General features: G+C 36.3%; 1 protein-coding gene and 1 long non-coding RNA gene across 2 annotated transcripts; both read right to left on the reverse strand.

Annotated features, from left to right (window-relative positions):
• Positions 1-553: 553 nt before the first annotated feature.
• Positions 554-18,079, reverse strand: LOC139144074 (centromere-associated protein E-like). Its single transcript, XM_070714736.1, has 8 exons — positions 17,882-18,079; positions 14,883-16,620; positions 13,746-14,012; positions 10,940-11,413; positions 8,055-8,131; positions 6,936-7,011; positions 3,065-3,574; positions 554-636 (listed from the first exon to the last, which is right to left on the reverse strand). The coding sequence occupies exons 2-8, from the start codon at positions 16,573-16,575 to the stop codon at positions 554-556; spliced, it is 3,180 nt and encodes a 1,059-aa protein (XP_070570837.1). The 5' UTR covers positions 16,576-16,620; positions 17,882-18,079.
• Positions 18,080-19,042: 963 nt separating this feature from the next.
• On the reverse strand, positions 19,043-20,711 carry LOC139135356 (uncharacterized). The gene is made up of 2 exons (XR_011552978.1): positions 20,434-20,711; positions 19,043-19,323 (listed from the first exon to the last, which is right to left on the reverse strand). It is a non-coding gene; the product is annotated as an uncharacterized lncRNA (long non-coding RNA).
• Positions 20,712-22,115: the final 1,404 nt, after the last annotated feature.

Raw genomic sequence — 22,115 nt, forward strand, 5'->3', positions numbered from 1 at the left:
TGGTATACTCGGTAGTGTATGTAATGATAACTTCATAGTGGTGAGGGATGATATACGCTGTGTAAAACATGACAAAGAAGTACATTATTTTCAGAAGCTTCTAAACATTCCTTTATAACTTCTAAAGATTTTTTCTTTCTGTATAGTTCAGTTAAAACTGTAAAAAATACCTTGAGGTACCATGGAAATTGCCGTTATTATTTGTACATTATTATAACCCTAAGAAAGTTAACGTACAAGCATATAAAATATTATAAATTTTTAATGAATATTCATGATCATGAATATTAATGGCTGTCCAGCACTCTTGGAAGTCTGGGGAGCATAGTGAGAGAGTAACTGACATTTTTCACTATATCATGAAGTTGATATATAACATGATAAAGTTTTGAAATAAAGTGTGTGAAATAAAAAATCACTGCCTTTGCTTTTTTCAAAACACATAATTTTACTGGGCAAGTAGTTTTCCAATTCGGGCAAGTGAACTTAACCCCCACTTGCCCTTCGAGTGGATAAAAAATAAGTGTCTTTCCCTGTATCCCTGACAGTCATCTCATTGTTTTGGTTTTTTCTCCTCCTCAATCTCATTGATTTTAGGTTTGATGTACACATTATCTGCTGAAGGCTCAGTCACTTCTAAATTTGAATAACAGAATTTCCCAACATAAATGAATTAATTTAACTTTTAAATTGAACAATACTTATTTGATATGAGTGCAATAATACACTAAAAGGAATCTAAAACCACCAGCTTTTGATTTTGGTCAATTAAATGAAAATGCAATGGCACTTCTGTACCGCAATTGTTTTACCTTTGCACTTTGAAAACAATTACAAGATTAAAGCTGCAAGCAGTGTTGGCGGGGCCCAAGCAGTTGCCATGGTTTAAAGTTCTTATGCTAATGATATTATGTCCAAAATTTAAGCTTGAAAAAGTCTTTAGGTTCTTGTAAGAAAGAATTTTTAACATCATCTCATGGCTACTATAGATTTCAGTGATAATTGTATGTTTTACTCTCAATCCAATATGGCTGCCAAACTGTATGACCAATCCAAATGCCTTTCACAAACTTGAAAGTGCTCACAGTAAAAATGATATGGGTAACAGGTCAGTGGAATTGGTGTGTTCGTTCTGGAGAAGCAGATTTTTTAAGATTAAATTGCGATTTTCACAAAATCCAAGATGGTGGCCAAACCACAGGACCGATCCAAATGCTGTTTGCAAATTTTAAACAGATCACTCTAAGGATGACATGAGTAAAATTTCAGCTCAATCGGTGTGTTTGTTCTGGAGAAGAAGATTTTTAAAGATTAAATTGCGATTTTAGCAAAATCCAAGATGGCGGCCAAAACGCGTGACCGATCAAAACGTCTTTCGCAAACTTGAAAGAGATCACTCAAGGATGGCATGAGTAAAATTTCAGCTCAATCGGTGTGTTGGTTCTGGAGGTGAAGATTTTAAAGATTAATTGGTATTTTTCCTAAATCCAATATGGCAGCCAAATCACGTGACCGATCCAAATGTGTTTTGCAAACTTGAAAGAGATCACTCTAAGGATGACATGAGTAAAATTTCAGCTCAATCGGTGTGTTAGTTCTGGAGAAGAAGATTTTTGAAGATTAAATTGGTATTTTTTGAAAATCCAATATGGCAGCCAAATCACGTGACCGATCCAAATGTCTTTTGCAAACTTGAAAGAGATCACTCTAAGGATGACATGAGTAAAATTTCAGCTCAATCGGTGTGTTTGTTCTGGAGAAGAAGATTTTTAAGATTAAATTGCGATTTTCGAAAATCCAATATGGCGGCCAAATCACGTGACCGATCCAAATGTCATTTGCAAACTTGAAAGAGATCACTTTAAGGATGGCATGAGCAAAATTTCAGCCAAATCGGTGTGTTGGTTCTGGAGAAGAAGATTTTTAAAGATTAAATTGCGATTTTCGTAAAATCCAAGATGGCGGCCAAATCATGTGACCGATCCAAATGTCTTTTGCAAACTTGAAAGAAATTACTCTAAGGATGACATGAGTAAAATTTCAGCTCAAACGGTGTGTTAGTTCTGGAGAAGGAGATTTTTGAAGATTAAATTCGTATTTTTCGAAAATCCAATATGGCGGCCAAATCACGTGACCGATCCAAATGTATTTTGCAAACTTGAAAGAGATCATTCCGAGGATGACATAAGTAAAATTTCAGCTCAATCGGTGTGTTAATAATAATAATAATAATAATATAGTAATAATAATATTTATTTCTTAAAAAACGCCTTCCATGTAAAAAACAACACCTCAAGCGCAGAACATACCAAAGTAAAGTTTAAAAAGTTACAGATTTAAAATACTAATAAAAATAATCTTTAAAAAGGTAAGTTTTAACGTGAGATTTAAAAACATTATAGTCGTTAAAACAGCGGAACTCGGATGGAAGCTTATTCCACAACGTGGGTGCTGAAATAGCAAATGACCTGTTACCATAAAAGAGGTTTTACCAATTGGTTGATGCAAACTTAGTGTACCCTCAGCAGTCGAACGAAGGGTGCGACCAGGAACACGGATATCAAAAAGTTCTTTCAAATACAGAGGAGCAATGTCATGTAAAACTTTGTAAGTTAAACATAAAAGTTTAAACTCAATACGCTTATGAACGGGCAGCCAGTGTAAACTATACAACACAGGTTGAATATGATCTGCTTTCTTTGTCACTGTGACCAAACGTGCAGCAGAATTTTGAACCAATTGTAATTTCTTGAGTTGATTATGTGGTAAGCCAAAAAGTAAGTAGTTCTGGAGAAGAAGATTTTTGAAGATTAAATTGGTATTTTTCAAAAATCCAATATGGCTGCCAAATCATGTGACCGATCCAAATGTCTTTCGCAAACTTGGAAGAGATCACTCTAAGGATGTAAAAGTTTTTACACTATGGTACACATACCTTAGTATGAAAATATAAAAGTAGTTTTCAGAAAACAGTCAATCTGTCATAATTGTCATTATGGAGGCACTTCTTATACGGTAAACAGAAAAACAAACAAATAAATAAATGAAATAAAGAAATACTCACCCTTATGTACTATTTCAGAAGTGATTATTTGTTCACCAAGCTGAAGACTCTCTTCAGTTTTCATCTGTGGTTCAATATCAGATTGTGCATCAGATAACTTAGATAGCTTTGCCTTCAGTTCAGTTATAACTGTGTTTTGTTCTTTGAGCTGAGTTTGTAAATCTTCAATATTTTTGGGATCAACCTTTTTCAGTTTAGCTGTAAGTGCTACTTTTTCAGCACTATGATAGCGCTGCTTGTATTCCTGACACTGCTTTTCCAGCTGTGATTTTTCCTCTAGTGCTTCAGCCAATTGCGTTTCCACAATTTGCTTTTCTGTGCAAGCTTTTTCAAGTTGACTTTGTAAAGACTGAACTTTAGACTCAGCTAGTGCCAAGTATCTGATGTCAGAATCTGTAAGTTGTTGTTCACTGGGTTTGATTGGTAGCAAACTTCTAGCCTGTGACTCTTGTGCTGCTGTGATTGGCTGAGTTAGTTCACCATGTTGAGCGACAAGTTTTTCCTCAAAGTCTGCAATAAAATATTGTATGACAACTGCTGTTCTATTACATCAGTTTTCTGTCAAATAATAATAATCTGCCCATAAAATTCAATTTTGTGTAGCATATATGTTAGGTTCACTACAACACATCCTGCATAAAACAGATGGCATATTATGTTACAAATTGTTTGTCAAGTGTTTTTAAGGATTATTTCATGATGTAACAAATTTTATGATAATTTATGTTCATGCCGTTCTTTGATGTGAAGAATGTTTCATTTCTTATCAGTGAAGACCAAATTCTCATCCTTCCTACCAGAAAATCAGGTAATAGATATCTCATTCTGGCAAATGTGTAGACTTTTGATCCAATGGATAGAATATATTAACAGTGTCTTCATTTTCACTATCATCACTCCTTGAAGCATATTCCATTCCTTTCTGTCTGATATACATGTCTCAGCTTTGAACACTGAATGGACACACATGTCTCAGCTTTGAACACTGAATGGGCACAAATCTCAGTGAATGACTGGGTTTTAAGTTTGGCATCAAACAGCAACAATATTAGCTTTCAAAGTCTGTTAACCCATGAGGAAATATGGCAATAAAGAAGTGAATGAGGTAAAGTTTCTGGTATTATACCTAATTAAAACACCCTGATACTTCTCCTGTTTAATATCAATAATTTGAACAATGACATGTTGATTTTAAAGCAAATTTCCACATGACCAATGTATACAAGAATAGCTCAGAAAACATATGATGTTAAGATAGTGATATGATAAATTTTCAATTTATGTGTCACACCTTCCGTCCGTTTGAGAAGGGAGGCAATTTTGGAGCATGTCAGCACAGAGCAACACAAAGATGCAGTACACAGAGAAATGTTGCAAAGAGTATCGGTCTTTCAAAAGCAGATTGATGAGAAAAAATGTGTCAGTGATACTGTACTTGAGAAAACATTCACAGCAATCTACTGGCTTGCAAAGCAGGAAATTTCCAATGAGAAACTGGTTCCGCTTATTGAATTACTTGAATCACTAGGAGTTGATGAACTCAAGTATTTTAATCACAGGAGCAGGCCATCCATCAGGGAAATGTTTATTTCTCTCGGGGAAACAGTGAAAGAGATTGTCTTGGACCAAATTAGGAAGTGTAAATCATATGGGGTTCTAGCCGACGAGGTGACAGACGTAGCAGTTATGCAACAGCTGATTATTTTTGTTAAGTACTTTGATGAGGATGCCGGAATTGCTAAAACCGACTTTCTTGGCCTGGAATCTATTTTGGAATCAGAGGGTGCAAATGCCGAAATTGTCACTCAAAAACTAGTACACTGTTTAGAGGAGTGTCATTTACTCATAAACAATCTCAAAACTTTTGTTAGCGATGGTGCTAGCACCATGGTTGGTAAACATAATGGAGTGGCAGCAAGACTCCGCCGCTTAAATGCATTAATATTGAATTTTCATTGTATATGTCATAAATTGGCTTTAGCTTGTATGGACACTGAAAAGGATGTCAGTTACATCCGAGAGGTTGCAAACACCTTAACTCATGCCTGGAGCTTTTTTGAACATTCCCCAAAAAGAACAAACGTGTTTGTGAATGTTCAAACAGAATTGGCAAACATGAGTTTGTCTGAAAAGTGTAAAAAATATGTTGGTAAAAAAATTAAGAAAGCATGTGCAACAAGATGGTTATCCTTTGATAGTAGCGTAAAAAGTGCATATGAAAACTATGTTGGTTTGTTGCATACTTTTAAAGCCCTTGATAGTGATCCTACAGCACTTGGGTTGTATAAAAAAATGAAGAAACCCAAGTTTCTGGGTGCACTCTACATTTTAAACTCAGTTTTACCTGTTTTGAGTAACCTTAGCAGAACTTTTCAGACTGGGGCGTTAAACTTTTCTCATGTTTCACCTGCAATAAAGTATACACTAGCCAATCTATCCTCAATTTCATGTCCAGTACAAAAACTGGAGGAAGATTTAAAAGGCAGGTTGTCCTGTCTTGACATTGAGCTTCGTGACTTTGTCAAGAAGGAAATTTCTTCTCTACACACAAAATATATTGAGTGTATAAAGAAAAACATTGAACGCCGATTTAATGATAGTCTGAATATTCTCACCAGTTTCCACATATTCAACCCACTTGAGCTGCCAAACCCTGATTCACTGTATGAGTTCAGAAATTATGGAATAAGTGACATTGAGACTTTGGCTGACCATTTCTACCAAGAAGAGCCAAACAAAGATGTTCTAGCCCAAGAACTTCAAGCTGAATGGGCAAAATTTAAGTTTGATATGCACAGTATGCAAAAACAGATACCAAGTGAGGTGAAAAACAAGTATGCAGTGAATCAAAATGACAGCAACAGTAAAGGGAAAAGAGTACTTGGTCCAGGTTCTAGCCAAGGTTTTGTTCCAACACCAATTGAATGGACTTTAAAAAAAGTGTTCAACATGAAATCAGAGTATGGATACTTTTATCCAAAGTTAGTGGAAATAGTGGAAGTAGCTCTTTCTGCACCCATCACTAATGCCTGGCCAGAACGTGGAGCTAGTGCTTTGAAAAGAATTAAAACCAGGTTGAGAAACAGACTTTCAAATAACATGGTGAATTCTTTGCTGCACATAACTGTCAATGGACCAGACTTGTATTCTAATGAAGCCAGAACTGTTGTGAAAAAAGCTGTTCAAAAGTGGCTAAGTATTAAGCCAAGGAAAAAACTAAAACAATCAAAACTTCATAGGGAAGGAACAGAGACAAATGAAACAGACAAACAAAGCACAAGTACAACAATGGTAGATCAGAGTGTTCAGGTTGGGGAAGAGGATATCCTAGAGAATTTGATTGATGAAATTCAACAGGCTAAAGCAGTATTTAATGATCTGTGCAATGTAGATTTAAGTGATGAGTCTGGATTTGAGGAAAGTGAGGGAGAATATTGACACTTTTCTTCAATAATTCACAGCATAATCCCAATGAGTGTATCTGGCATGTCTGTAATAGATTCACTGTGAAATAAAAAATGTTACTCCATGATTGAATGGGTTGATAGTACTTTAAGTTAATTTTCTTACCCAAAATGATCAAAAAAAGCTTTAAAATGAATACAAATTTGATAAATACAGGGTTTAAAATAGTGTTATTTTCATTGGACAATTTCAAAAAATTCCGACAAAAAACACCCACACCCCGCGGCTGCTTCGCAGCCTCTCATGACCGCCTATAAATTTTCCTTGCCCACCTATCAGAAAACATATCTACATCACTGCTAGGGCTGCTACTTAAACAATACTGTAACATTATTTGGTAAAGACTAAGTGAGTTTTCAGAAGCCAGCTAGGTCAAAGATTTTATCTAATGCTAATGAATACTCACCTTGTTCCAGGTTGGTCTGGGATATTTGTTCAGCAGCTTGATCACTTGCTTGCTGTGACAAGGGAGGTTCTTCATCCTAAAACACAAATCACATACCGGTATATCAGAAAAAACATGTATGCAAAACTCTCCTCCGTACTGATGAAACAGCAGTTTGCCATGGCTAAGCACATTTCCTATGAATCACTGTAACCATTGTTGCCATATGTCTGTCAGATAGCATATTGAAATGTATGATGAACATGATATGATGTGGTATTCAAAAGAACATGTCACCTCAGAATCCTTAATGATATTGGCATTTACACATCCTTGCTGATAGTCAGTAGCATATTAGGCCATGATATGATGCAGCACAGCACAATTCATGAACAACATTTCCAGGTCTACATGCATTCTACTGAATGTATACATTCAAATAAATGGTAGTTTGTTGCAATTCATTCTGATCTTACTGATTTGGTGACTTGAAGGAAAAAATCTCACCGTATTCCTTGAGCAAATAACCCTTAATTCAGACAAGTATGATATTTGAGCATGATGTGTATGGCAAGGTGTCCCAAAGAAGTGCTATATATGAAGAGAATTTACCAAAATTTTGTGTACTGGCATATTCACTTGTGGGGAATTTACAGCTGCTATAAATAATATCAATATGTGGGCTTCTGGCATTTTAAAATGGTTGTTTATATAAATTGAGCACCAAAAAATGAGAATGCAGATTTCAGCATATAGCAAGTGTCATTGAATGAAAATTCATGCTTTGTATCAAGTATTCTGAACAGTGGGTATAAATATAAATCACATGTGTGCTCAGCCATGAGAGTAGCATTCAGGCAGACCACTAAGAGTTAGTTTTTGAATGGTGAAGCGCCTCATGTTCACACTGGGCATTTCTTAAAGTTTTTTTTTCTAACTCTTAATAGCATTACTTACAGCATCACCATATACCTTCAATAATAGTTTAGGTCCTTTTTAGCACTGCCAAATAAACTTTCATGACCAGCAATGGACACTTAGCATACATAGCCGACTAATTATAAACATTTAAAGTACTTATTGTTTGGTCACATTATATTAGCTTTAACGGTCTGAGATCCATGATGTATTTTCTCTTACCATTGGATCTATGTTACAATGACCTTCGTCTTCTATTTCATCATGAAAAGTAAGTGGCTGAACTCCTCCACCATCTCCTGAAAGGAGAAAAAATGAATTCTTTCAGCACGCAGTAAATTTGTTTGACATTGAACTTCATGTAGTGTATACAATTAGGAAGACAGCAAAAAATTTGTTTTTGGTCAAAGACATTTTTAAATATGCTAAGGTGATGTGATCTCACCTTAAATCATATGACAGTTTTCAAAGTCAGGGCAGTTTTATCCTAATTTTAACAAAGTCTACAATAAGGGAGGTATACATGTACCTGGAATTTTACTATAACCCAAACTGGAGTCGAACCCCCACACACTCACGGCAACATCGCCTAGCTGATAGGCCTCACACAAAACCAGTCGGCCACTGTTTCCAACCAAAAGAGTTGGTCACAGTAACCGACTTAGATGTTGCAATTCTGTGCGCGACCGAGCAACGCGGTGTGCGTTGAGCAGACGACACACACACACAGTACACACACACACAGTACACACATATAGTAATCGGAAAAGCACGAAGCTTCAATAAAACTTTTTTCTGTTCATTGACTTTGCAAAGACATGACAGTGGCAGGTGACATTCAGAAGTTTCTTGTGAGCTGATGGCTAATTTCTATATTTCATACTATCACTTTAGGTGACGTTATATTTTAATTATGATGACGTGACCAAATAAAATTTGATGAAACTTGATACAGATATTGCTAATAACAAGATATCCGTTGACTGAAAGACACTGCAGTTTCATGTCAAATACTTGGTTTTTGTGCATATTTAGCAAGCATTTATGAATTTGCTTTTAAATAAGTGTGCCAGAAGTGGCTCAGCAAATTCTATGATTTTTTGTCTGATCACAAGAATACGTATATGTATATTGTCAGAGAAATGAAAGTGTCATTTTACAGACAATTTTGCTCACTGCATGTACATGAGCATTTTCTGTTCACATCTAGTTACACCATGGCAACTTTATGTCAGGCTTTAATTTGTGTGGAGTGGACAGTTTTACAGTGTTTACTTTTTATCATAATGACAGTAGGTCATTATGTTATTAACATAATGACCGTAGGTCGTTATGTTATTATAAGATGGGGTTGAGTACATGGGATGTCGGACAGTGGACATTTTCTGTAAACGACAAAAAGTCAAAAACTGCTGAACAGACTGTGTTGATATTTGGTACAGATGTTTATACTTAGTTCCGATTCCGAAAACTGGTGCCAAATGGATCAGCAGTTAGATAGATATGGGAAATTGTTGACCCCCTTTTTCAACTAATTGATTTTAGGGGCCTTCCATATGTGTATTTTTGGAAGGTACACCAATCCTGCAGTTTGGACTGTTTTATGTCAGTTATGGAACAGAAATGTGCATTAGTTGAATGCTAGAAACATGGAGGATGCACTGAATTGAAGTATCAGAGACAACTTTAGATTCTCACATTTGAGATGACCCTAGGCATTTGTATTAAAAGTAAACATCCTTGAGTCAACACACAGACTTTGACATTCCAGAGATTAAGTATCCACACCTCACATGTTACAGTCTTTACTCTTGTGTAACCCTTTCACCACCATGGTATGGCCCAAACGCATTGTTATCAATGGTGAGTGTGGACCTGTCTACAGGGAAATGGGGGTGAACAGGTTAGACAATGATGTTACAATTTTTAGGTTAGTTATCAAGCTAGCACCAGCATAGAGTCCTGAGCATCTGTCCGTGTGTTCTCACAGGAAATTACAGGGAAAAAAATTATTTGAGAAGTTTCTCTCCTTTAAATAGAAGTATATTACAATTTAAATCTGTCATGGATGGATTGCTCTCAAATGATCTGAAACACAGTTATTGCCCATCTATAGCAAGATTTATGTAAAGTTCATGAACTTACACAAGGTATTAAACAAAAAGATGACCATGACTTTGCTGCCCTACATGTACTAGATCATCTTGCCCCCTTGCAGTAACTCAGTTCATTCCTATCTTGGCTTCAATTACTACTTTCAATGTTTATTACATTCAGATTTCCTTAGCTTAGTGTATAATTTTGTAATCTTAATTACTGTCAACTTAGCTTTACTACACTTATTCTAACCTCATTATTCTTACACTACTGTCATACCTTATAACCACAAAATTTCAAGAGATGTATACATGATTGTCACTCAACAAACCATTTACAAATATGTCTTCTGCTTTTTCTCCATATACATATACATGTCTCTTTTCTCATAAAAATGGGCTTAAAATTGCAATGTGAAAAATAGTCTTTCAGCTATATGTTGCTCATTGACTTCATGGTCTGTCTAATTCACAGTGAGTGGGGTTGTGATAAATGCCGATAATACTAGGTATCCAAGCGCCATTGGCGGTATTTTTGTTTCTGATAGATAATGGCCATCCAGATTCAAAGGACAAGTACATATAGCTTTTCCGTGTCTAGGTAAACTGGGATGCTAGCTGTTCTATTTTTGAATTAAATGGTAGGTTTCTTGAGCAATCAGAATCATGTCATGTAATTATTTCTCTGTCATTATCAGTACGAAAGGTGTCTCATTAAAGTAAAAAAAACTGAAGATAAGCAAAAATACTGTTCACCAATGTCCTAGACTGCATTTACTAGGATATGGTATATTACCCCGGTATATGTAGGGGCTATGTGATTTATGATTAATAAACAATCACTCAAATTCTCTTACAAGTGTTTTATGACTTACAAAACGATCACATAAATTCTGTGGAAAAAGCTATAAAATTAAATTTAACAATTTAAAATTTAACAATTGGCAAATTGCCAAATAAACACGCTTTGTTATGATTTAAATGAACAAACTGTACCGTAGAACAACTTACTGTTGATGAAGAAATGTTCAATTTCTTCAAACTTCAAAGTGTCATATGTAGCCTTCAACTGCAGTGTTATTCCATGTTTGGCAGCTATCTCTCTCATTTCATCTGTTATCAGCAGTGGTTCCAGTGCTTTGGCCAGGTTTCTATATCTACAAGTCTGCTTCAACCTATAGAGATAATAAAGTGTTAAAATCTTCAGCAAGATTCCCAAAGACTCTGCTGTCACAGTTGTTGGATCCAGGCCAACTCTCTCTGTCCAGACTTTCTTTACTTCATTGCAACTGTCTTCATCTGCCAGCACAGCTTGCACTCTGCGTTTCATACAATGTTCACACTCTCCCCATGCAGCCTTCACCTCAGTCTTTTTTGTTTCCTGCGGCCTTCTTAGTTGTACTGAAAGAGCTTTGGCTTGTTCTTCTAGTTCTCTGAGACTTTTGTAGAGCATGTCTTCATCCAGGGCTACTTTAACTAGGATATCTGGAATAAGATAATAAAGCTTGCGTAAATAGTAAGTAGACACAGTGTGCTTGATAAAATTAACATGATGATTAAATCAAAATTGTTGTTGGCCTATTTGTTTGTTATTTGTTCCTTAATTAAATGTTAATAAATTATGTGTAATTTGTACTGATGACCAATGCTAGCAATTTCTCGACTAAAACTGCTGTTAGTAGTCCAACCGAAACATGTATACGGTAACTTTGAACATTCAACAGTTTGAATAATTGACATGTTTGATTCTTTTTACCTGAAGCTTTTGTGGCAAAGCGATGAAAGTAAACGATGAAAGAAATGATGTTATGGAAATAGTCTGCAAACATGTCCATGACTGACATCATACCTGTATAATCATTGATGTGGTTGTTCATTTAATGGTCATATAGTGTGCCAGAAGTCAAACCATTAAAATTGATCAACTGCTTCAACTTATTACGACAATTGCATTGTTACCATATATGTTTATAGACAGTCTTAATATTGTAGAATTTGTACAGCATTGAATGGTAACTACTTGATCGTGTGAGCCTGGAATTGTTTTAATACAATGATTACTACTGTACAATACCAGATATGAACTGTAAATGCTCACGTGTTTCATTATATATTGCAGTTATGTGTGATTTGAACCGTTGCCACATGTTTGCAACTTCACTGAAAGTATTATGATCAACGTTATGAACAATATTCACCACAGATTAACTGTATAGGTCATTAAGTATTCAAATACGCAATTAGCTGAAATAGAAATAATTATTTTCTTTGACTGCTGTCATTTTATCACCTCTTTATATAGCAAGTGTAATTGCCTCTTGTCAAGTCCTTCAAACTATATATTCCAAACTTTGAAAGCACATTAGATATGCAAACTATAAATTAGCTGACATGAAAACTTAAGTGCAAATGACTTCCAATATTGATATAACCTGGTATAATCATCAATATATTATGCCAACTTTGATCAAATAAATCCAAGTATATATCCCTAATTAGGAAAGTTCATTAAATACACAAATTAGGAATTGGCTGAAGCAAAATGCTAAATGCCTTTCAATAATGTTAGCCTACCAACTTTGGTCATGTAAATTCAAACATATATTCCTAATTTCAAAAATTCATTAAATATGCAAATTAGGAGCTGGATGAAGTAAAAATGCTTAATGACTTTCAATAACGTCGTATCATAGTATCTTTAATGTACATAGCAAGTTTCGTCAACTTTGGTCTAGTCAATACAGATAAATATCCCTGATTATGAAAGTTCATTAAATATACAAATAAGGAATTGGCCAAAGTTCAAATGCTTAATGACTTTCAATAATGTTCTTCATAGTATCTTTAATGTACATAGCCAGTTTCGTCAACTTTGGTCTCGTCAATTCAGATAAATACCCCTAATTAGGAAAGTTCATTAAATATGCAAATTAGGAATTTGCCGAAGTAAAAATGCTTAATGACATTTAAGAATGTTCTATCATAGTATCTTTAATGTACATAGCAAGTTTCATCAATTTTGGTTATGTAAATTCAAATATATATCCTTAATTTCGAAGGCGTTAAATATGCAAATTACGATTTGGATGAAGTAAAAATGCTTAATGACTTTCAATAATGTAAATCATAATGTCTTCAATATGCATACCAAGTTTCCTCAATTTTGATCAAGTAAATTCAGATATATACCCCTAATTAGGAATTTCATTAAATATGCAAATTAGTAATTATCTTTCACGTCACCCCTTAATAACTTTCACAGCTGATTTATCTTGATGTGATCAACATTTGTAGCAAATCTCATCAAATTGTCTGAAGTCGTTCTCAATGTACCGGTATATCCCGTTTTCTAAAATCATTTATTATGCAAATGAGCAAAAAGTAAGCAAGCCACATTCACTAAAAACTAATCAGTTCTTGCCATTTGCAAACTGAATCTATGTACCAGATTTGATTCTGATCTGATGAGCCGTTTTTGAGATATTGAGCACACAGACAGACAGACACACAGACAGACAGACAGACAGACAGACAGACAGACAACATCGCTGCGACATATGCTGACGTGTGTGAACACGTGAGCAAAAAATGAACAGAACTCACACCTGAAATAACTGTAAAATGTTGGCTTGATTGTTGGAGCTCTAAATTTCAGGACTCATGAATACGATGATGTATTAAGTAGAATGTTAGCTATGAACTGAAGCTGCCATCAAAGTGCTCATATTAACCTGTCTACTAACTACAGCATTGTATGATAAACACTCTGTCCAGTTGCAAGGCAAGGTTCAGCTACTTGAATGTGGTGATAAACTACCTTGTTGTTCATCATTTTGATTTCTGACCATTCCCTCCTCAGTATTTGAGTTTTCATTTTCCATCTCTGACGGTGTGATCGTTGTTTGGCCATACTCTGTGTCTTCCTTATCTATCACATCATCACGTGTTTCTTCGATAGCTTGTCTACCAATACTGCCATCTCTAGTCACAGCTAGTGTTGATATTTTGCCATTTATTGATTCTGGAACTTGCTTTGTTGATTGTGTGCTCACTTCACAGTCGCTTGATGGTAAGCTTACATCAGCTGGTGTAGTGTAAGATTAAACAAGGGAAAACTGTCAGATGATGCTCTCGTAATTATGCTTTACATTAATACTCACTGTATTAGCATGGATTATTGCCTGTATTTTAGCTGAAGAGTGCATATACAGATGAATACAGTCAAGAATCCTTTTTTTGTATTCAGCAAGCGTGTATTCATGTGGATTCATGTGAATTCACGTGTATTATACTATAATACAGGCAACTAAATGTGAATTTATCTGAATTATTGGGTTTTCATGCTTAACATTAATACAAACTTAGTTTTACCATATGCTACTTAGTGTAGCGTACTATTTTCAACAACTTACGTTAAAATTCATTACTGTCCACAAGTACAGTCACAATCTATGCCTTCCTTTTCCGTATTGCCCTTCATGGTTTACCTGACTTTTCACCATAACATTGTCATTAATATCAGCTGCAGAAGTGCCATAGAAGGCAAAATGAAAATGTTCTGGTTTCTTTGACTTCTGATACAAATGCAATATTGAATTTCAACATGCATTTAGGTTTCCAAAATTGACAAGTCTTTACAATGTAAAATTATGCTGATTTGTTTTCCTTTTATACAAAAATCATAACGACATTTCAAGTGACATTACTTTGTGAAGAATATGATATATGGATCGTTCGGGACATGGTACGTACAGTAGAGGAGAAAATGACTGAAGCAATTTTCTCTAAATGAAGTTCCTTAACTATGATAATCTTATATCTGCAAACAGGCAAAGAATCAAAAGCACTGCTTCTATATAATTTTCTGTTATCTGATTTACTACAATGATAGCAACAGCTATCCTGGTAAGATTTGCGTCTTTTTGGATATGTGATTTTAAACATAAATACATACCGCATGTAGCTACTTCCTGGCCTTTGCAGTCACCTTCATGTACTTTTTTTATTGGTTCCTGTAATAATGATGCAAATTTTGCAAAACTTTCAGTGATAGCTTCACACTTTGTCAGAGCTGCTTTCAGAGCGTTTGCCTTCTTGAAAGAGTCAGATGTCTTTTCTAAATGTTCCAATATTTTCTTTGACAGATTCACTTCACAGTCTCTGATGACACAGTAATCAGCACACATTTCTAAATGTTTCATTACAAAGTGAGCTAGGTGAGAATCATCATGGACTGAAGTAGGCAAACCGAAAGTCATCGCTTCCAAGCCATACAAGCTGTAATCCCAATAGCATGGTGAAGGTAGGCAGAGATGAGACTGTTGTAGAGATGTGAGTAGAGACTTTATTGAGTGCCCTGGCTTGAGTTTTGGGTACACATATGGACTTTCCGATGCATCAGCTAAAATCTTCTGTTCAGTCTTTCCCGCTTTTTTAGAAACTCCTTGTATCTTCCACTCTGGGTGGCTGCTGTAATGTTCTTTTCGACGATTAGCTACTGTACCAATGGAAGCTGCAATAGACTTGCACCTTTCTATGGCATTCTGTGTATCCATCTGACCGCATGATAGTATATGGTGTTGTGCGACCGGCTTTTCTTTTGGTTTTTTCACCCAGAAACACGTGTCTGGGCGTGGAAGAATCTCCTCATGTGGAATGCCTGATAAGTCTCTACCCTGAACTTCTGCCCTGTATGCATTCTCAAAATAATCATGGATGTAAGGTCCTATGGAAAACAGGATGTCTGCCTCACTTGCCATTTGCAGCATCTTTTCTTCAAATTCCGACAGACCATGCTCTTCAGCTTGCAGACAGTTAGCTTCTGGACGAGCATGATTAATCAGAACTAGCTTTGCACCAGGAAAGAGTTTTCTCCTTATATCAGCTGCAGCACGTCCTGTCTTTGGAGCATAACCAATTACATATTGAACATTTTCTACTTCTCTCAGGTCTGGATAGTAGATTTCATGATTCAGCAACCATTCTAACTTTTGAGGATCATCTCTGTGATCAGCTTTCTCTTTCCTCTGTGCTGGTATCAAGGTAACACCACAGCTCTCAGCATCTTTCTTCTGGTCATCACTGATTTTGACATCAAGTACAGTAGAATACGCTTTCAGAGTTTCTCCTGCCTTGGCCTTCCTTTCACAAAAATCTTGGACAAGAGTTTTGTGAAATCCTGTAAGACCTAAGGCATCTTTGTTCCAGGCTTCGTTAATGAATACTGCTGCTGAGGGTTGATCAGGTGGTGGATGGAACTTGGCACCAGGGAAAACACTTTCTTGAAGTGCGGCTGCCGTCTTCTTGACATTTGAGGACAATGCAACAACATGGTTTATATTTTCTAATCGTCCAAGTCCTGGATAGTAGGATTGATGAAAGAGAAGCCAGTTTGTTACTGGTGGATCTTCATCAGGATGAGATGATTTAGGTCTGGTAGCTGGAATCAAAGTTACTCCATATCTTGCTGCATCTTCCTTTACTTCTTCACCCACATCAACATCAAGGACAGTGCAGTGAATTTTAGAAACTTCGGCTTGCTTCTTCTTCAGTGTATTTTCACAGAAATCTGTGATCAGTTTCCAATTTGCTGGGCCATATGAATTTCTCTTCCATGATGTTATAAACAGTGCTGCAGATCCTTCCATTTTGTTTATTGCTAAGTTTCCAGATTGAATTGTTAGCTTCTTATCCTGAAATAAATTGAAAATTGTATCTACAATAAAAGGATTATTACTTCTCCGTCCATGTCCCTAACACTTGGCCAATAAGCTTCAAAGTTCAAGGAAAAAGACCTTTAGAAAATATGTTGCCATCATAGTTTGTAGAGTTGACAGTAAGGAACAACGTTTTGATTTCATTTTAAAGCAAGTTGTTGTCCATTAACATGGTAGATCTAATATCATATACGCAGACAGATTGCCTACAGGGCTCTCATTGCATGCAGTTTTACAGTTATTGTACCGGTATAGCTTGGTCCAGGAAGGCATTTTTTATACACCTGATTTTGGCCCACATTGACTAGTTTCAATTTACTCTATATTTTATAATAAATGAAAAGAGTAAAGGTGAATTTCCTGACTGCAAAAGTGACTAGTAATGAGACCTTATACACTTTTTATTTCTTCTCCAAATAGTATATCAAGCCTTTGTTTTAGAATTAACTCTCTCATTTTGGTCAACACAAGCTTACCCTAGTGTCTGAAACCACTTGTCTGATATGTACTGTTTGTTTTAGAAACAAGTCTCCCACATTTACATGTTAAAGTTACACATGGAGTGCATTCTGTTCAAATGGGAATGTTATTAACACTATTTTAGCAAAGCATGCTATTTCACAATGAAATTAGGAAAAGTTTGTGGCAGAATGCAATTCATTAAATTTCCTGATAATAGATTTCCTTCATATTGTCATTATTGACCTATACAAAAAAGTTTATTAAATATGTCTACCACTACCAGCCATAGTGCAAGAGGAAGATTACTTATAAGATAAATTTACTTTAAGATGAATTTAGTCATTGTGAACACAACTGCCGGAAAAAGGGTTAATACATATTAATCTATTACTGCATGTGACATACTAAATCCCTATTTCCACTTCCATTTTGCTCTTGTGTCCCTGTTGTTATAGAAAGGTCATTTAAGGTCACACAGTTATTCAAGCTGAACAACCTTTGTACTTACGCTTCGTCATTACTCAGAGTGAATATTGCTGAAAATTATGGGCATATTTGGGTTAATTGTTAAACTTTTGATCTTGTTCTTTGATAGACTAACGTATATCATACTGAAATTGCTTGTTACATAAGTGTTCAAGTGAAAACACCCTTAACCTCTGCCCGTCAAAGATTCAGTGGCCATTAGATATCAGAATTCCTGGTTGAGTTGAGCCAGAAATCATGGTAACTGATCTGAGCTTAAACTTGGAAACAAAGAAATAGTGTACCATACCTAAGTCTCTGGATAATTATCTGTACTTTCACCAACAGGTCCTCAAATTCACACCTGAGAAATTGATCTGAAATTAGTAAAACGCCAAAAGGAAATAGTGCAAGCTTGTTGTACATGTATGAACACAGCGTTACACCTCACGTGATAGGAATCAGATTAGGAATTTATTACCTGGCAGCTCGCTGACATGGTAAGTACAAAGTTCAGTTAAAATACTTAAAATTGCTAGAGGGCATTTTAATGGGTTATTTAATCGTAGCTCAATCAACTACGGTATACGGTAGTAATGTTCCTGTCAGTGTCCTTGTGTCAAGATTATATATTGTTTGACAATGACCTTGTTTTGATTTATAGTCGGAACAAGTAATTAAAATGTAATACTTTATATCAGTGTGATACATTGGTATATATCTAGGTATATTGTTACAATGGAAGCTGGGCTTGTTGAACCATACATAATCTGTATGGCTGCAAAGTTTATGTGACCTTCTATAGCTGTGGAAATGTAAAAGACATGATATTAAGTTAATAATCTCCACCTCACCCAGTAAAAGCCTTCAAAGACAACCCTTACGAAAAAATATGGCTTCTGGCACATAGTTGTGCATGCTAACCCACAATAGTTGTGGATACCAAGCTGCAACTGTTTGTGGCTTATAAGCAGGTTATTCATATTTTATCATGCAAAGATCTGTTCTGGCACAGTTTTGCGGCATACAGGCCGCTGTGATTGCAGACGATATGCCGCAAAAAATGGGAGGGGCTTTTAGCGGCATATAAGCCGCTGTGATTGCAGACAATATGCCACAAAAAATGGTGGGGTAAAAGGTTTCATGGTAAAATGCTGCTATGCATGCTTCCTGCACTACCCCCCCCCTCCCCAACCATACCTGCATTTGTACCTACCAGTTTTATACTAGCCAGGAGATTACCATACACTTCACATCTTCATTTGTTTTAAGGGACAGTAGCTGTAACTTATGATGTTGCTCTTTTAACTTTTGTGCGTTGAGGTAACTTTTCACTTTACTCACTTGGCAAAATAGGCAAAAATCAAGACACAAACAGTATAAAAATACTGCATAAAAATTAAGTTACAGCTATTGCCTTTAAAACCGCCTACTCACATATGCAAACAAAAAAACACACTTACCACATATCTTCACGATAATACCCCATTGTTTATTTTGATATGTAAAACAATGATGTTGGTACACTAGGCTGGACACTAAGAAATTAAAATAAAATCAAAATTCAATAATCTAATGAGGTTCATGTGAAAAACATAACAGAACACGTCTAAAAGTCTGCATTTGATTTTTCACATTATCCAAAGTTGTTTTCGATGCCATCCTAATGTTTACGATCTGGTTCTGAAACTTCAGATTGAATGTTCCTGTTGATCCATTGGTCTGTTCAGCTTCATGGCCTTTGCCCATACACTGAGAATAAAAATGATAAATAACAGACAAGGATATTATTACATGTGCAAAGTGAAATTGCTTGTATTTTGTCGACTACCCTTATAATATATTAATACAAAAATTCACGGAAAAGAGCATTCATGTGCTTGAAAGAAATTATAATAATTAATATTAAATAATTTACCCAATGATACAAACTCATGACATATCTATACATTATGTTATTGTGATTACCAAATCATTGCTTTTCAGCCTCATTTTCACTATTTACTTGTGACACACCACTCAAAACTACAACTATTGACCAGCGGTGATTGAGTTTCAGCACATCTCAAACAGAAGAATTGTAAATGGAAAACTGTCTCATAAATTGTTTTAAAACAAAAAGTATCCCTTTATAATAGCGCAGTGCACGGTTACAGGTTTGTTACTAAATATACCGTAGCTGTACGCGCGCAATATCGGACACGCAGCTTGAAATGCGGACAAATTTTATCAATGTTGCATACATTGCTGTTTTTGCAGCTTGTACTCTGAGTCGTGGATATGCCTATTGGTATTCATTGTTACACTAGCAGTTAGCCCACTAAGTTGTATTTTCGTCGTTCTTGCATTCGTAATTTTCAAAAGCGTAATCTAAAAATGCGGACGATGCTGTGTGTTGGCCGCTACAGCTAACACACAGCATCGTACGCAAGGCTAGCGAGAGTTGCCGACATCGACGGTTATTTACGAGAAGTGAATAAAAGACTGGCATTTTTGGAAGCGATCGAGTAGCTGAGGTAGGCAGGGATACGACTTGGCCCAAGAACGCTGAATTTCGGCAGTAATTTGGCTTTTTACATCAAGTCCCAAAATGGATTTGAAGTCACCGACCCTACCTACGCTACGGGTCTTTGCAGGGCTGTGGTGAGCGGGGCGATTAACTGTAGCGGAACACACAGCATCGTACGCGTAGGGCTACCAACCTCCATGATTAACTACCGGTATATTATTTTTGCCAATACCGTACGTTCATTTGGCATACTTGAACAGGGTTCGCCAAGAACAACATCAATATAGCACGACCAAAGACAGTGAAAACTGCGAAAATTATAGAGACAACTCGTGGTATTGAAAATTACTTACCGAATTTTTAAACGATCTGTAGCTCTTCGATCAAACTATGGGTGTGTCCGTGACCGTTGTTCTTCGGGACGATATCTCGGTCTCAGAATCGGTCATCCAAGGGCCATCAACGCATCGCAAACGCTGTTTGTTGGTTTTAAATTCATAGCTAACCTTTACGTACCCTGAATGATAATGTCCTACGGTAATTTTACGCTAAACTGTACAAAAATCAGAGCGAAAAAACGGCGACGATATACTCCTCGCTCAAACGTCCTAACGGCCTACCAGTGCATATCAGATTTATTTGCCGCTCAGGATTTGACCCATGACCTTTTGGCAATCTGACCAATCATAAAGAAATGTTCACATGATCTACAACAATCTGACCAATCATAAAGAAGTCTTCACATGATATATGACATCATCAGGCGTGATTCTAGAGGTTCCGGGTTCAAAGTCTGTTCTGACCCACGCATTGTTTCAGCAAGCAGCTTGATCCAAATCTCGCGAGCTTGCGTTTGAAAACCAAAACGACACAAATACATGGGAATAACCTTTCTAGATCAACACAAAACTCTACAAAAACGGCTCCGACATAGCAGTCTCGTGACTTACAAACTTTGCCCGACGATGACTTTCATCGCGCACGTCCGTATTTTGAAGCCCAGCGTGATCAATATGAAACTATGCGTACATTATTATACGCTGGGAAAGCTTTACCGTACGTACCTCCATGCCGTACGTACGCTTTCAAGACCTACTCTGTACTTGCAGTTCATTTAAAACCCGCGTGTGAAAAGGGCGTAAGAAAACACAAAAGAACAAGATATACGTTATTTTTGAGTTGCAGTTCTTTGAAAGACTAGTCTTTTCAAGGGAGATATGCACGTGAAAGTTCATTATACGTCGATATTAGCCCTGCGTACGATGCTGTGTGTTCCGATCCGCTACAGCCAATCGCCCCGCTCACCACAATTAGCTGTAGCGGAACACACAGCATCGTACGCAGGGCTAACGTCGATATATGGTTCGCCAGAGTTAATATTTTGCAAAGCTTTTTTTCTGTAGAAACAGTTACGCTGTCAGTGAGAACCAATCATTTGCAAAACGTACATAAAAAGTCAGTGATTGATTTATTGCACCGATCAAAGTCAAATGGTAGTTTTTCACACAATTTGTTGAAAATCAAAGGTTTCCTGCTGTGCCAGCTGTAGTGTCACTGTCAATGGATATCTCATCTAAGATCAAGTGGAGTGTCAACTCAATGTTGTGGCTTATAGTGAGCAATATCTTGCTCAAACTGTGTTTATTTAAATATTTTAGCATATCTGCCACAAAAGATTTGACTGATTGTCTTTGTGTGCCTGTTAAGTGCCTCTAGTGGCACATATCGGCACATAATGAAAAATAAGTTCTGGCAGCCTTTTTTGTGTGTAGCTTATAAGCCGCAAGACAGTGGGACATATGCCACAAAAAAATTTTTTCGTAAGGGAAGTCATTGTCATAGTCCAAATGAAATATAAATTTGTCAATGTTCACTGGAGCGGGAGCAGTAAACCTGTACAAATGTGATTATAACTGAAGTTTCCAGAAGTGCCAAATAGGCAAACAAATGTTTGCCTTTTCTCTTTGAATAGAAGTGATGACATTTGTTGAAAATGCCTGTGTTCATTAAAGTGGAATCTGTGTTTTATCACAGA

Source organism: Ptychodera flava, chromosome 1 (genome assembly GCF_041260155.1).
Source record: "Ptychodera flava strain L36383 chromosome 1, AS_Pfla_20210202, whole genome shotgun sequence".
NCBI lineage: Eukaryota > Metazoa > Hemichordata > Enteropneusta > Ptychoderidae > Ptychodera > Ptychodera flava.